Here is a 16,544-nt window from a genome sequence, read left to right as displayed (position 1 = left end):
CCCCCTTACACTCTTTGTAATTCTACAAGTTTGGTTCTATTATTACTTCCTCGGTCTCAAAATATTTGCCATCCTTACTAAAAATACTTGTCTCAAAATATTTATCGTTTTATTTATCCAAGATAAAATTATCTTTTCCCCATTTTATCTTTGTATTAATTACATCAATGAGCTGATTTTGTGAGTTCACACACCAACATTTAAGAAGTTTCATCATTAATGGAGTAAATATTTATTGACGAGAGAGAACATGACGAAATATGTTAAGAAAGTAAAATAGTCAAAATGCTTATGTTTTCTTAATGGGCATGTAAATGAAAAATGCGACAAATATTTTGAGACAGAGGAAGAATTATATTTACTAGTTTTAGCGTACGCGAGTTGCACGTGTCAATTTGAGATACTTTAATTTGAAACATGAAATATTAATTTGAGCAATATTTCAAGAGATAATAGTTTCTCTTCATAAATTTTAAATTTTCGTAAAGTTTATTTTCGAGTGAAAGTACTTATGTCTTAAAAATAACATTCAAATACTTCTTCGATTTCAACTTAAATACTCGATTTAACCAAATATTGTCAAAGCTGCCTATCACATATGTGACAATCCATGAAGGTATTAGGTGTTAGGTGGCTGAAACAAGTCCCATAAGGCCATAACATTATGTTAGGAAGTTAGAGGGAAAAAGCGCAAACATAGAAGAAAAACTTTGTAAATCCCTTTCACTTGTTTGGGCTTTAAACAGACAGAAACGAAATTGGAAAACAAGAAAATTAAACTACTCCACATTTTCTTTCCTCTTACATCATTTATTAATGGAATAACAAGGACACAAGGAAAAAGGCTACTCCAAATTTTTCTTTCTCCAACACTTAATTAACTCCTTCCACATTTAGCCCTTAATTACTTCTCCATCCTATCTTAATTATAAATTTCATAATGTAACTTCTTGCAAGGAACCTTTTTTGAGGGTTCAAATCCAAAAGGCCCAACAGTGAAGACATCAAATTTTGGTTTAACAGGGACAGGGTTCTTGGGAAATGGGGTGTACTTGAGCAAAGCACCAGATATTCCACCATTGTAATTAGTTGGGACATCACAGTAAGAATTGTTTGATGAGACCAAGAACACTTTGCACTTGTGGTAGGCTCCTGAGGTCAATAGTTTTGGCATGACCCAGAAGAAACCATTCTTGTCTGTCTTGCCCTGTTCAACTAGTGCTTTCTTTGTGTTGTTGCATACTAGCTTTACTACAGCTCCTGCAACATAATAATGTATAGCCATTCAGTATATCTATATCAAATATACTACTCGTTTTCAACTTCAACTAATGTGGATGGTAAATAACTAAAGCGTCTGGTGCGAACACAAGTCATCTTATATAAATTAAAAACCATAACAAGGACAATCTGCAATAAATGGAAAAAACAAATTCAAGTCAATTTAAATATTGTAGTCAAACATATTCACTAAATTTTGATATGGTAGCAAGAGTTTTGCAAAACGAAAAATGAATCATCTTGGCAAAGCCCTTTTTCGTGGTTTCTATGGTACTATAAATTTAGCTATGTAGCTTTGAGACATTGAATAAGGTTCATACAAGTGTAAGAAAGAGAACTACAAAAGAAAACAATTTCTCTTGCTAAATAACAAAAAACTGCCGGTAAACCTATTTAACGATAAATAAGTGGTAGATTGTCAAAGAATCTTGTTAGTTACAGGCCATTTAGCGATAGATTATCGTCACTAATTCTTTCCTTCTTTAATTAAGTATGATTTATAGATAATAAGATCTATTCTCTTTCTAGCAAAAATAAATAAATAAATAGTCATATATTATGAGCTCCTCACAACTAAAATGACATAAGTCATCACATGATATGATGAAAGAAAGAAGAATAATAATGCAAGTTTAGAAGGATTTTGATTTTTGACATAAGTCAGTCACATGATATGTTAATTACTGGAATAAAAAAAGAACAAGGAAATGAACAAACCCTGGAGTGGGGTAGCTTGGTTAAGAGTATTAACCCCTCTGTACTTGCAAGATTTGCAGTAAACAAGGCCTCTTACAGCTACAGGTTTCCTAGTAGGATAATAAGGTGATGGTGTTGGTGGCTTAACTGATGGTGTTGGTGGTTTAACTGGTGGCTTAGCTGGTGGTTTTGATGGGCTATAAGCTGGTGGAGTTGGGGCCTTAGCTGGTGGTGGAGTTGGGGCCTTAGCTGGTGGTGGAGTTGGAGATTTAGCTGGTGGCTTAGTTGGAGTATAAGTTGGTGAAGGGGTAGGGGAATGTTTGGGGTGGTGGTGGTGAGGCTTAGGGGCTTGGGCTGGTGAAAGGTGGTCAACATTTTTGTCTAATGAGTACCACTCATCACCATGGCTAAGAACTGTAGTGAATGAGCTAAGTAATAACACTGAAATCTGAAAAAGAACAAGGGCCTTTGCCATTGTTGTAGCTAAATTGTTCTCAACTGATGAACTCAACTAAGTTGTGTGTGTAAAGGGAAGTAAGAGGTGTGAATTTATAGGGGCAGAATTAGCTGGTACGTACATGTGTTGGTTGACTGCTTACGCAAAATTTTCAGTAAATGATGCGAATATTTAAAATTAAAGAAGTAAAACCAATGAAAAGAACATTATAACGGCATTATATTTGAAGAAAAAAAAGAACAATACAAATCATATTAGTATAAAACAATTCAAGGATATTAAGTTCTAATTTAGGTACACCTCGTTTATTTTTATTTTAAAAAAAAATCATTCATAATAGTTTTATATCACGAGCTTTGATAGAGTGGTTAAAACGATTTATACTCCATATATTACTGAATTGAAGCTTTGCAACCTCTATTTTTTTTTTTTTAATAACTTGCGCTCAAAAGAATTTTAAAACTAGATATTGGAGTTGAGGCTAAAAACTAAAGTAGACATATAATGCACTTAACAAGTAGCCTAAGACATGCAAATTGTCAAGCAATGCCATTTTATATTATCTATATATGTTTATTCGATTAAAAATTTCGACGAAGCGGTGTCGGATAACAGCATTTGTCGTAAGGGGCCTTTGACCCTACTGGTTGGAGATAGTACGTACTCAGTGGACTAGAGGTGCACACAACTTGGTCCAACACATAATTATTAAAAAAGATTTATAGGGGCTCGAATAGGCATAGTCTACAAGAGTTTTTTGGTTTAGATAAATAGGATTATAGTACATTATCAATTCTGACCTAGTGTGTCCTTAAAACAAGGGTTTCAATTAATCTCCATTAAAGCAAGAATCTAGCTAGAGAAATCCTAACTAGGGAAGACAAGTACTTAAATGCTTGCACATGCAGGGATCGGAAGGGCATGTAGAAGTTTCCTATGAATGATATTGTTCATGTATATGGTACAAAAATTAAATTAGAAAGGGCAAAATGGGGGGAAAACGAAGACCTAGTTCATGCAATGTTTTTCTCTTTATCTCCCTCAGAATATAGCAATGAGATATATAGTGACTATACTGGATCCATTGTTGTTAATTCGACATCGTGCTTGGTTTGGTTGAAAATAGAATTTTTCATAAAATTATCTATTGTGTAACCAAATTAATTAATTTGTAATATTGATGAGATTGATATTTCAATCTTTCTTCTAAGAATATAGTGATTAATCTTAACATTGATGACATTGATATTACAATCACGCTTCTAAGAACGTATTGATTTGACATCATAAGCGGGATCAAATATATGGCTGCTAGAAGCGGAACAGCATTTTTTTTTTTTGCTATTAAATTCATAAATATTTGAAGTGGTGTTTTTAGCTTAGACACACCCCGCAAGAAAAATATTCATTCCTACAAAGTAAGATGTATTTTTACTAACCTGCCTTTAATAAATAACTTGAAGAAAATGTAGTTTCTTGATTATGTAAAACTCCCTTTTATTTAAATAATAAGGGTAAAATTGGAAGAACATCATTAATGTCTTCTTGATTAGGTAAAACACCTCTTATCTTGAAACAAATGAAAAGGGTAAAAACACCACTTATATATTTTGAAATGGAGGGAGTAATCTTTAATCGGAGCTAATCATATACAATAATTAGGAAACATAATATTGTAGTATAACGAAATTCACTTTACACAATGTCATCGTAGTAAAACGAAACGCGCTTGACCTAGTGATCCAAAATGCTTCATAAAGATTAATTGAGGGACACGAGGCATTTGTTTGTAAACGAAGATTACTTAAGGTGAATTAAATATTTAAAAGATATTAGTATATGCAAATATTTGTAATATTATCAGTGCATAACATATAAACTCTTTTAACTATGTGAGCATTTTTACATAATTATTAGGGATTTAATTGATATGCAATTGCATAAAGAATAAAGAATACTTACACTATCATTGTAATATAACTTGTTATAATATTTTCTTACTATTTTTCATATTACTAATTAACAAAATATCACAGTGTATCTTAAAAATGTCTTTTGAATTTCTTAATTGTGATATTATTTTCGCACATTATCGAACTCCTTGCGTCGAATTAAATTGTGTTTCCTCAAAGGACATTAACTCGATTAATAATAGCAACAAACGCCTCGATTTACGCCTTACGTTAAGCCCCTTAGTAATTTCTAATTGTCCATGAAGTTTCTCTTTATAAAAAATAAGAGAGTTGCTAAATTGTCACACCAATTTAATTCAAATTTGGCCACACTTATATAAAAACTACCATAAGTTCTATTGTACAATTTTAAATTAAGATAAACTTTGAGAAGAAAAGATAGAAATAACATTAAGTAAACATAAATTATTAAATTTGACCTAAATAGTCATATGAATTTACCTCATTTGGGCCATTGTGACCAAAATAATGTGGCCAAAAGACCTTATTGAAAAAATAATACTCCTAATTTTTTATAATTTAGAATTATTGACCTATGTGTTCTGTAGGGTCACATTATAAAATAACTTTCTTTGTATGGCATTTTCTAAGGCCAAGTGTTTTCAAGCTGAATGCCTAATCTAGTTTCTCTCTATTTCAATTAAATGCAATCGTATCATATTCGAAACTTGGCTAAATGTTACAGAAAACAAGGCCAATCGTATTGGAAACTGGACAATCATAATATTAGCCGATAATTCACATGTTTGTATCCTCAAATTCATGTTGCAATTGGTCAATCGAGAATACTTAGAAAAAAGAGGAAGAAAAATCATAGATTAGTTATCAATCAATGTAGATTCCAAATTCTGCTTCGTTGTTTGACTTACCTTATTAAACAAGCATAGTCCATGTTCCTGGCACAGATCTCCATGTATATATGTTGAATGCATTATCTGTATTGAGGTCCAAAAATTTAGCGAAGGATTAAGAGTCCGGAGCCTAAAGGGTATAAAAATACACGATATTTACCAAAAGGGGTGCCCAAAAATTTATATACCAAAAGGGGTATATCGTGGGCTGATCCACGATATACCCCAAAATTTTTTTTTCGCCTGACACCAAGTCAACGAAAAATTAAAAAAAAAAAAATTTAATTGTATAACGTGGACTGATCCACGTTATACAATATAAATTGTAAAACGTGGATCAGTCCACGTTTTACAAATATATTTTGTAAAACGTGGATCAGTCCACGTTTTACAAATATATTTTGTAAAACGTGGACTGATCCACGTTTTACCTCTAATTTTTTTTTTTTTTTTTTTTGCGAGCACTAAAAAAAAAAAACACTTAGTGGTTTTTTTCATAATTTTACCAATGATTAATCGTGTGTTTCAAACGTCAATATTTTATATAGAACCGATATTTTTTTCTGCACACAATAATGTCTCAATACATCAAGGATATGTAGACGTTCGGATCGTCATTTTAGGGGTTGAAAAGGTGCGTAAGTTTTGTTTGAAAAAACTTAGTGTTTTTTCATACTTTGACCAATGATTAGTCGTGTGTGAAGACTCAAACGTCAATATTTTATATAGAACTTGATATTTTTTGGCGTACAATAATGTAGGCTCAATACATCAAGGATACGTAGACGTTCGGATAGTCATTTTAGGAGTTGAAAAGGTGCCCGAAATAAGTTTTGTTTAAGGTTTAAGTGTTTTGTTTTTTAAGGTTTTGATTTAAGCGTGTTATTTTTTAATCACGATAAAACATTATTTTGAATATAAATGTAATTCTAAAAAATATAGGGAGAAACCGATAATTCACTTGACGTCCGTTTTACGCGTTTTTTTTTTTGAACTTGCGTATTTTTTCGAGATCTATGCGGACGCCGAGCCTATTTTTAAAAAAACGCCTTTTATCCCATTCAATTTCGATTTTCCCCCAAATTGGCGTGAAATTTTCAGTTTTATTTACTTATAAGATGATGATACGCAATAGATTTCAACGTAAAAATCCCAAGGTAATGTACCGTGAATGTCAATTTCACTTCGCGGTTTCAATTTTTGAAAATAAAGCCGATTAATTTTCTCAACATATAAAGTTGACTAAAATAAATACCAAACACTAAGTTTTTTCAAACAAAACTTACTTCGGCACCTTTTCAACCCCTAAAATGACGATCCGAACGTCTACGTATCCTTGATGTATCGAGCCTACATTATTGCGATTTAAAAAAAATGTTCTATATAAAATATTGACGTTTGAGTCTTCACACACACGATTAATCATTGGTCAAAGTATGAAAAAACACACTAAGTGTTACAAAAAAAAAAAAAGTTTACTAAATTTTTTTTTTTAGTGCTCGCAAAAAAAAAAAAAAAAAAAAAAAAAAAAAAAAAAACTTTAGAGGTAAAACGTGGATCAGTCCACGTTTTACAAAATATATTGTATATATATTGTATAACGTGGATCGCCCCACGTTATACAATTAAATTTTTTTTTTTTAAATTTTTTCGTTGACTTGAAAAAAAAATTTTAAAAGATATCGTGGATCGTACCACGATATACCCCTTTTGGTATATAAAACTTTTCGTAAATACCGGTATTTTTATACCCTTGCGCCTCCTCACTCGAAGGATTAAGCCGAAAATTAGTAAACGTTTCACATTCTTGAACAATTTTTTGAACGCTTGATTAAGTACAAATTCGTGTCAGTTGTAAAAGAGTACATAAAAAAGAGAATAATAAAGGGAGTTTTTATTAATAAATAAAAGATTTTATTACCAACGGGAAGAATCACATCAGAAGAAAAATTAAGAACTAAACAACGACAGTGCCAGCAGAACAATTCAGACATCTAAACCAACACTCCCTTTACATGGAACTAAACAGGATAGTAATTAAGGGAGTTCAGCTTCAAAGCAAGTTTAGGCAGGCAAACAGAGTTTACTCAAGTAAGCTTTCATGATTACTACAAAAGAGTAGGTAATTATTTTTAGAATTAATAAGACAAACTTTAAAATCCCAAAAATGAAAAGTAAGTAGATTATGAAGTTCACTTACTTCTAAAAATTAAGAGAAATTTTGACTAAATTATGTTATGATTTCTTTTCTTTTCAAGTTGACATAGTTATCATGGTAATTAGAAATGTAGTCTAAGGTAAATTTGGAGGTACTGGTCCCTCACCTAACTTATATCTTAAAATGAGTTATACGTGTGTCTTACATAAGCCTGAGAGGTGGCTGCGGACTTTCCCGTTGACCCAGAATTGGTCCCAGTTATGGTCCAATGGCCTTTCTTATGAGTATTTTCACCAGAGAGCCACTTCTGTGGCCTTCATTTAGAAATTGATCTCCTTTCAAAAGTAAACCAATCCTATGAAGGGACCAAACCGAGTTGGCCGAGTTGGTTAGAAAATGATGAAGGGAAGGCCCAAAAATCCTAGCTACTACAATGGGCCGAGGGGTCAGGCCGAACTGTTTTCTTTTTTTCTTCTATTTTCGACAATCGTAAAAATACGGTGTGTCCGACTTAAATATTGTTATCTAATTTATTCTTATTGAGAATTTACGAAAATTATTTAATCTATACCCAATTTTGACAACATAAGACAAGACACATCTCATCCTCCTCCTTTATAATTGTTGTACAATAGTGTTTTCCGAATTTAAAGTAACTGAAGTGTAAATCTTTGAAGAACTAGGTCTTGAATTTTGAATAAAAAAGGTGAATTTAAATAAACTTATTGTTATTGGAAAAGATTGACAACCAATACAAATCATCATTATTATGAAATGAGTTAGTTAGAGTTGTCGTTTGAGAATTTGATGATTGAGATTTGTTATGTATGATTTTTGAAACTTATATTTTGATTTGAGCCATTTAGAGTAGATTTGAGCTTTCAATCGTGCATAGGGTTATTGAAATTCGAAGAACAAGTCCTTTTTATAGTATAAACTTAGAGCATAGCTTAAACAGCAGTCGCGGCCCCAAAGTCGATTATGTGTGCACTTATCCATTTACTTCTTCTTTCAATGTAAAACTTCATGGGACAATTTATTTAAACGCCGGCATGTAATCTATAGTCAATGTTTAAAAAATGTTCAATTGGTGGCCATTGTAGATAAATTTTAGACATTGTTGTTTTTATGTAAAATTTCATAGAATAAGTTATTATTACAGGCTTGAAGAAGTAGGTCTTGAGTTTCAGACATTATAAGTGATCGAGTGAATTTAAATCAAATCGTATTGTTGGAAAGCTATAAAATATTTATAGAGATGAACATTTAAAAAAAAAAAAAAAATACTCTCAATATTGAACTTATCTGTCTAAAGCTTCATACATATGTATTGGAAAGTTGATCTTGGCAAATTAAATAGCAGACGACATATGTTCTCACGTTTGAATTGCAGGCGCATATGTCGCATGTTTGACCTTGGTAAGTTAAGAATTTCAACAAAATTTGTAATGTCATACACTAATTTTTGCAACTAATCATTTTCATGAGGAAAATGTAAACTTCTTTTCTTGAATTAGTAAACTTCGGGATGGACAAAATTCCCCGGATAAAAAATAAACCATCAATAAGCGGAAAAAACTGAAAAAATTACTTCTCTTTTCAATTTATATGACATGATTTAAAGGCATAATTTGGAGTTCTAAAAAAAATTGAAACTTGTGATCCTAAATACGCCGATCAAATATCTGTGATTGAAAAAACATCTCATTTAAAATTAAAATAAGAAATCTAAATATAATTAATGGAGTAATATGTGATGAAAATAAATGGAGTGAGAAAAACAGAAAAGAAATTAGGTTCATTTCCACCAAAAAAGAAAACGTGGACACACAATTAATTAGTGTTGGCTTTACATAGGCTTTAAAGATGAGTGTAGTGTGAATTAGGAAATGGTGGCAAAATAAAATGGAGAGAAATGAAATTCAAATAAATTTCATTTTGCAAAGGCACTTTGTCCCCCATTGGTGGGGGAAAACACTTCTTCTGTGCTTATATATAGAATCACCTCTTTTAGCTCTTAAAGAGTTGAGAAGAGGGACTCTCCTCGCACCGTCGTCACGCTCGCTTGATCTCGGTCACGGTCATCAATCAAATCATTTGATTGATAATCTTTTTTGAACCAAATTTATTTTTCCAAATTCTGATATTTTTCGCGATAATTTAAATTAAAATAAATTCGTGGAATTCAATTATTTTTTCCAAACAATAATAACCGAATGGACACTACCGAACAGACATTGCCTTTAACAAACAAGCATGTCTTCCAAACCTGTGGCTATAAATTCTGAGGCTCTGCCTCAGTTTTCTACATAGAAAATTTTCGAACAAACTCTGCGTTTTTACTCCCCTCTCTGATCTTCTGCATTCTTCATATTTTTCAAACCAAAAACATAAGTGTCCAGTGTGATTTGCTGCCGCCATTTGAGTTCGCCGAAGTTCTGCAATTTGCATTGCCGCTATTACAGAATAGTTTTCCGTTCTATCCTGGGAGAAATTAATCCATTAACCTTGGCAACTGTGAGGGGATTAGATTTCTTAAGGACACACAAGAAACTTGTGGGTTCGGAAATTTTCTATTTCATCTAATTTCTGTCGTTAACATTTTTCTGGTTTTACAAAACAGAAACTGGTTTTAAGAAATTACTGTAAAGGTACTAATTGTAGTAAATTACTGTTTTTAGTAAAGTTCCGGTAAATCAGTGAATTTGAACATTTAAGATTAACAATTAGTGATGCAAAGTAGTGAATTACAAGATACAATACTCTAAGGCCAAACTAAATCAACACAAATCCTGGTAAGTTCTTCTAATTCCTCATCCATTTCGAAGTCACCATTGAAGGTACTTGACGAATTGTTGGATACCCTTTTGTTGGGAAATGATTGAATTCCTTTGACAACAACAATTGCACAAGAATTAGCAACTGAAGAAGATGAAGAAGCTGTAGATGAGGTTAAGTAATCTGTATTTTCATGTCTAAGAAGCTCAGATAACAAAAGAACAAGAGAAGCCATTTGAGATTTTTTCTAAGTTTTCAATGAAATGTATCAAGATTTACCTTTGTTTGATACAATGACTTCAGGGCAATACAATTCCCTATTTATAAGCAACCAAAAGTAATTGAATATTAAAAACAAACTGGCGGCCCAACAAACAACCGGTTTGACTTAAATTTTGTGAGATAATTTGAAAGAGATGACGGAAGCAGGAGTAGGAAATGGAATCTTAAAATGGCTCCTTATGTCTTTAATACAAGAAAACAAGGGGCAATCAAAAGCAGTTGGCTCAAGAGAAAAGTTGTGAACCTGGAGTCTTCGAAAACAATTTAGTTACACTTGGTGTTTATACTAATTTAACGAAGACATGATAATCTTTGAATATGTCATTATGATTTAATCACAATTAACTTAGTAATATGTACTTGTCTTTATATTAGCTTTATTAATTATGATAAACTAATAAATTTAGCATATATTATATAAAAGAATTTAAGGTCTAAGTATGATGGTAGCCAGAATTTAAAGTTTATAAATTCAGGATTCTAATCTTTTAAAATTAATGTGTTCTAGATTAATACTACTCTTTCCTTCTATTTTTACTTGTTCTCTATACTAAGGGAATGTTTGGAAAGCCACCCATGTAACTGGATTTGGGTGTAATTATACAGTCTGGTCTGTTTGTTTGACCCAGTAATTACTTGGTTAGGTGAGAATTGAAAATCAGAGAGTGTAATTACACTCTCCAATTTCGGGGGGGGGTTGAAAATTGTAATTACTTTCCGTAATTTTAAGGGTTAATTTTTAGTTTCTTTCTTTTTTGTTTTATTTTTATTTCTATTATTTTAACTTCTTATTTATTTTTACTTTTAAATTATTTTTCTTTTTAAAATATATTTTTCTTTTATAGTATTATTTATCTTTCATTCCCTTTTTTTTTCCCTAATTCCTTGCCTTTACTTCTAGTGATTCCATGTAATTACTTGTATTTGTCTTAATTTTTTTATTTTATTCATTTAGCATAAGTGTTATTATTCTAATTTTGGAAGCTACACCTCTCAATATTAGAAAGAATGAGTCATTAACAAACTTCGCATTTAATGAGTGATTTATTAAAGAGGAATTTCGTTGTGAATGAAGTTATATATAGACTTATATTTCCCTTCCTTTTAAATTATATCTACTTAAGTTACGTTCGAACTTACTTATGTAATGTTGGAATATGACATAAGAGTACTATGTTAACTCTTTTTTTTTTTTTTTGAATTTTGAATTTAGGTTATATTTTTTATTTTAATTTATTTTCTTTAGTACCGTTGACTTGTTATTTCACACTGCATGCTGTTTATTTTTCACTTACAATTGATAGATTATTTTTGTCAAAAATTTGAATAATGTTATGAAATTATATTTATAAATTTTAATTTTTTTGGTCAAACATCTAATCCATGATGTTCTCACAAAAAGTCGTTTTTAATTTTTATAATTAATCAAAAAATTAAAATATTATTAATTTTTTTATACATACATACATACATATATATATATATATATATATATATAACATTTGAATAATGTTATGACATTATATTTATAAATTTTAATTTTTTTTGTTCAAACATCCAATCCATAATGTTCTCACAAAAGCTACTTTTAATTTTTATAACTAATTAAAATTAAAATATTATTAATTTATATATATATATATATATATATATATATATATATATATTTATTTATTTATATATATTTATATATATGTTAATTATATTTTACAATATTAGTTACAAATATATGATTATTAGTTAATATATTTTTAAAAAATAATGTGTCGTGAAATACATAATTCAACTATAAGACACATATTTTCCAAAGATTAATTTTAAATTGTTGATAAGAAATTTTAGTTTTTATTTTAATTTATTTTAGTACTGTTGACTTGTTATTTCACACTGCATGCTGTTTATTTTTCACTTACAATTGATAGATTTTTTTATTAAACATTTGAATAATGTTATGACATTATATTTATAAATTTTAATTTTTTTGTCACACATCCAATCCATGATGTTCTCACAAAAAGCTGCTTTTAATTTTTATAATTAATTAAAATTAAAATATTAATAATTTGAATATATATTAATATTTTAAAGAAATAATGCGTCGTGAAATACATAATTCATCTATAAGACACATATTTTTCAAAGATTAATTTTTAAATTTTTGATAAGAAATTTTATTTTTAAATTAAATTAAGTTAAATAAATTATTTAATATCATCTATTTTCATCTAGATGTTTTTGCTGCCAAGATTCAGGGGTGGAGGATGTTTTTCGTGTGTTTTTGAAGACACCAACTGCACAATTCATATGGAAACACTTTTGTGGACCAGTTGGAATATGCATTGATAACCTTCACATTACACAACTTATAAACAAATGTTGCGATTTGGCATAAGGATACACGGTAAAATATATGTTTCAAGATGTGTCTGCCATCATAGTTTGGGAACTTTGGAAGAGGATGAACACTTTGAGACATGGGGGCAAAATCTCAAACATGAAGCTGGTATATCAGGTAATGCACACACTGGTTATGTTCATGAAGGTGAGAAGGAAGAATTGCAAATATGTTCCATATAACTGGATTACATTGGTGGAGGCAATTTCCAAATATCAGCCAAAAGTGAAGGTCATTAAAATGTTATGAAAGGCTTCAGAGGCTGGACGGATCAAAATCAATATTGAGGAGCCTCAAGAGGGAATCCTGAAAGAAGCTCATGAGGCCTTTGCTTTAGAGATGAATAGGGTGATATACTACAAGCCCAAGCTAAGAAAATGGAGGATTCAAGCACTAATACTCAGGCTGAGACCATGGCCATTTTACAAGCTTTGAGACACATACAAGGACACCACTGAAATCTAATAGTACTGGAAACTGATTCCTTACTGCTCAGGAATGTTATACAAAGAATATGGGAAGTTCCTAGGCAAATAATAACCATGATTGAGGAAATCTAGAGACTTATGGAAGACAGAACAATCTTAGTATCTCATGTTTACAGGGAGGGCAATAAAGTAGTTGATCTTCTTACTAACTTGGCCCTAGATAATGGAGAGGTTCTAGTTGATAACTTTCACGCCTTGAAGTTTAAGGAAGAAGAACTGTCAATAGTGACAAGCTAGCTGAGAATTCATAGATTCAGCAGATGAGGAGAAATAAGGGGAATTTGGAGATAGATCCTTCTATTCAAATCCTAAGGAGGAGAGTAGGAAGGAGGTCTTTATATCTAACAATCTGTTACATTTTGCAGACCAGGAAATGATATCATATTACCACCAGGAAATGTACGGTCGTAGCAAGGAAACAAGCAACACACAGGCAGATGTAAAGATTCAGAAACAAATGAATGGCAAGCCCGAAGGCACTTAATATCAGCAATACAGTAACACTACAGGCGCAGAGGACGACAAGTCTCAAGGAACAAAAATCCTCAAACGAGAACAACGAAGACAACAGAGATTTCGATCGAACACTGGTAAATGTCATCAAGATACAAGTACACAAATGATTCAAATGCGAAAAGGAAATTACATCTGCGATTCTTCATCTTCAGATTTCCATCCACGATTCAACGCCATCTTGGGAGGAGCGGAGTTTAATTGCTTCAAATGCGAACACATGCGATTCTTCATCTTCAGTTCCATCCAAGATTCAACACCAATTTGGGAAGAGCTAAGCTTAATTTAAATCCTTAGCTCAAATCCAGTCACTAGCTCAAATTCAATTTCTAAATTAGGCTTTATTTTTCACTTTCCTTTTTTCTCTTTCTAGATTAGTTTGATTTCTATTTGTGCTTTTGTTTTAAGACTTTTCTACTTAATAATAATATAGCCCATGTAAATATAAATATATATGTTGGAATTAAACCAAGATTACTAATCCAAAGTTGTTTAGGATTGGTATTTGGTATTTATTTAGTTCATACTTAGTTAGGATTTATTTGTCTAGTTCATATTGGAATGGGTTCTCTAGTCCTAGTGTATGTTGATTTTCTAGTATTATAAATAGGGATGATCTGTCACATATTTTTATTGTAGTGAGATTCAAGAGTTTTGAATTATTAAGTAAAGTCTCCTACCTTCTCTCTCTAGTTTGATAAATTTCTTTTATATAGCCATTGTTGAGTCTTCCGCTTGTGCTTATATTATTCCTTTGAGTATTTTTATTTCCTTCAAATTGGTATCAGAGCTTCTACGATCCTGGTAGAAAATCAAAGAGCTTCCGCTACCGGCGGGCGGCTATGACTCGTACATGCCGCCCATCTGGCCAATGATGATGATGTTGGCAAATGTCAGGCTAATGATATGCATGAAAAACAATCATGCTGAGAAGGACTAACAAACTATTGCAAGTTTAAAAAGGTGCAAGAAAACATGCACAAGAGGAACAAACTGTCTTCTCTAGAAGTCGGAGAAGTGGGTTTAAAAAAAAATTGGGTGTTGATGAGAAAGTGCATCAACAAGTTGAAATGTTGGAGAGAAAGTGTTCCAACTATTGTGAAGGTTGAAGAGAAAGTGCTTTAACAATTGGAGGTCGGTGAGAAAGTGCATCAACAAATTGGAATGTTGGAGAGAAAGTGCTCCAACGATTGTGAAGGTTGAAGAAAAGTGCTTCAACAATTGAAGGTGGTGGAAAAGTGCATCAACAAATTGAAATGTTGAGAGAAAGTTCAACGATTGCGAAGGTTGAAGAGAAAGTGCTTCAACAATTGAAGGTTGATGAAAGTGCATCAACAAAATTGGAATGTTGAGAAAGTGCTCCAACAATTGTGAAGGTTGAAGAGAAAGTGCTTCAACAATTGAAGGTCAGAGAAAGCGCATCAACAAAATTGGAATGTTAGAGAGAAAGTTGCTCCAACGATTGCGAAGGTTGAAGAGAAAGTGCTTCAACAATCGGGGGCATGGAAAAGTGCATCAACAAATTGAAATGTGGAGAGAAAGTGCTCCAACGACATGGCGAAATGAAGAGAAAGTGCTTCAACAATTGAAGGTTAGTGAGAAAGTGCATCAACAAATTGGAATGTTGAAGAGAAAGCGCTCCAACGATTGAAGGTTAAAAAAAAAGTGCTTCAACAATGGAATGTTGGAGAGAAAGTGTTCCAACGGTTGTGACGATTGGAGAGAAAGTGCTATTGTGGCGGTTGAAGAGAAAATGCTTCAACTAATTGGAAGATGGTGAGTGATGGTTGAAGTAAAAGTGCTTCAACGATTGATGGGTGGGAAACAAGTGCCTCGGCAATTTGAAGATTGTGACAAGTGGATCAAGAATTAGATATACAATTTTGAATTACGGGAGAATGTCAGAAATAATAATTCAAAATTGTAGGACACCAGTAATTGGTTAGGATTTGGTATTTTAATTCATGTCTAATTAGGATTTATAGTCAAATTAGTATAAGAATAGGTTTTCCTATTTTGAGTTAAAGTAGGTTCCTTACTATTATAAATAGGGTCGCTATTTATTTTATGTTGTGGAGAATAAGAGATATTGTAGAGATTCATAGAATCTATCAATAAAATATTTTCCTTCAAATTGGTATAAATACTCAAAGGAATAATATAAGATGCTAAGACCTTGAACAATGGCTATATAAAAGAAATTTATCAAACTAGAGATAGGCGTAGGAGACTTTACTTAATAACTCAAAACTCTTGAATCTCACTACAATGAAAATATGTGACAGATTATTCCTATTTATAATACTAGAAAACCAACATACACTAGGACTAGAAAACCCATTCCAATATGAACTAGACAAATAAATCCTAACTAAGTATGAATTAAATAAATATCAAATACCAATCCTAAACAATTTTGGATTAGTAATCTTGGTTTAATTCCAACATAGCCTCCCTTAAACCAAGATCTTCAAACTTGAGCGTGCCATTAACAATATCATATCTTGTAGAAGTCAACCACCTCAGATTCTCGAACAAAGTACGTAGCATCAACAAACTTGCGAGTGTCATCTTTAGTCGCCTTAGCTTCTCTTCAACAAGATTCAAAATTAATTTGACTTTCTCCGTCTTCAAAATATCACGAGCATATTTGTTCTTCTTTTGTATCCTTC

At 31.5% G+C, this 16,544-nt stretch overlaps 1 protein-coding gene across 1 annotated transcript; it reads right to left on the bottom strand.

Annotated features, from left to right (window-relative positions):
- Positions 1–697: 697 nt before the first annotated feature.
- LOC132035518 (pistil-specific extensin-like protein) lies at positions 698–2,498 on the bottom strand. The gene is made up of 2 exons (XM_059425811.1): positions 1,999–2,498; positions 698–1,260 (listed from the first exon to the last, which is right to left on the bottom strand). Exons 1-2 carry the CDS (start codon positions 2,450–2,452, stop codon positions 923–925), a joined length of 792 nt encoding a protein of 263 aa, XP_059281794.1. The 5' UTR covers positions 2,453–2,498; the 3' UTR covers positions 698–922.
- Between the last annotated feature and the right edge of the window lie 14,046 nt (positions 2,499–16,544).

Source organism: Lycium ferocissimum, chromosome 10, assembly GCF_029784015.1.
Source record: "Lycium ferocissimum isolate CSIRO_LF1 chromosome 10, AGI_CSIRO_Lferr_CH_V1, whole genome shotgun sequence".
In the NCBI taxonomy this organism is placed as follows: domain Eukaryota; kingdom Viridiplantae; phylum Streptophyta; class Magnoliopsida; order Solanales; family Solanaceae; genus Lycium; species Lycium ferocissimum.
This window is presented reverse-complemented; position numbering and strand designations above follow the sequence as displayed.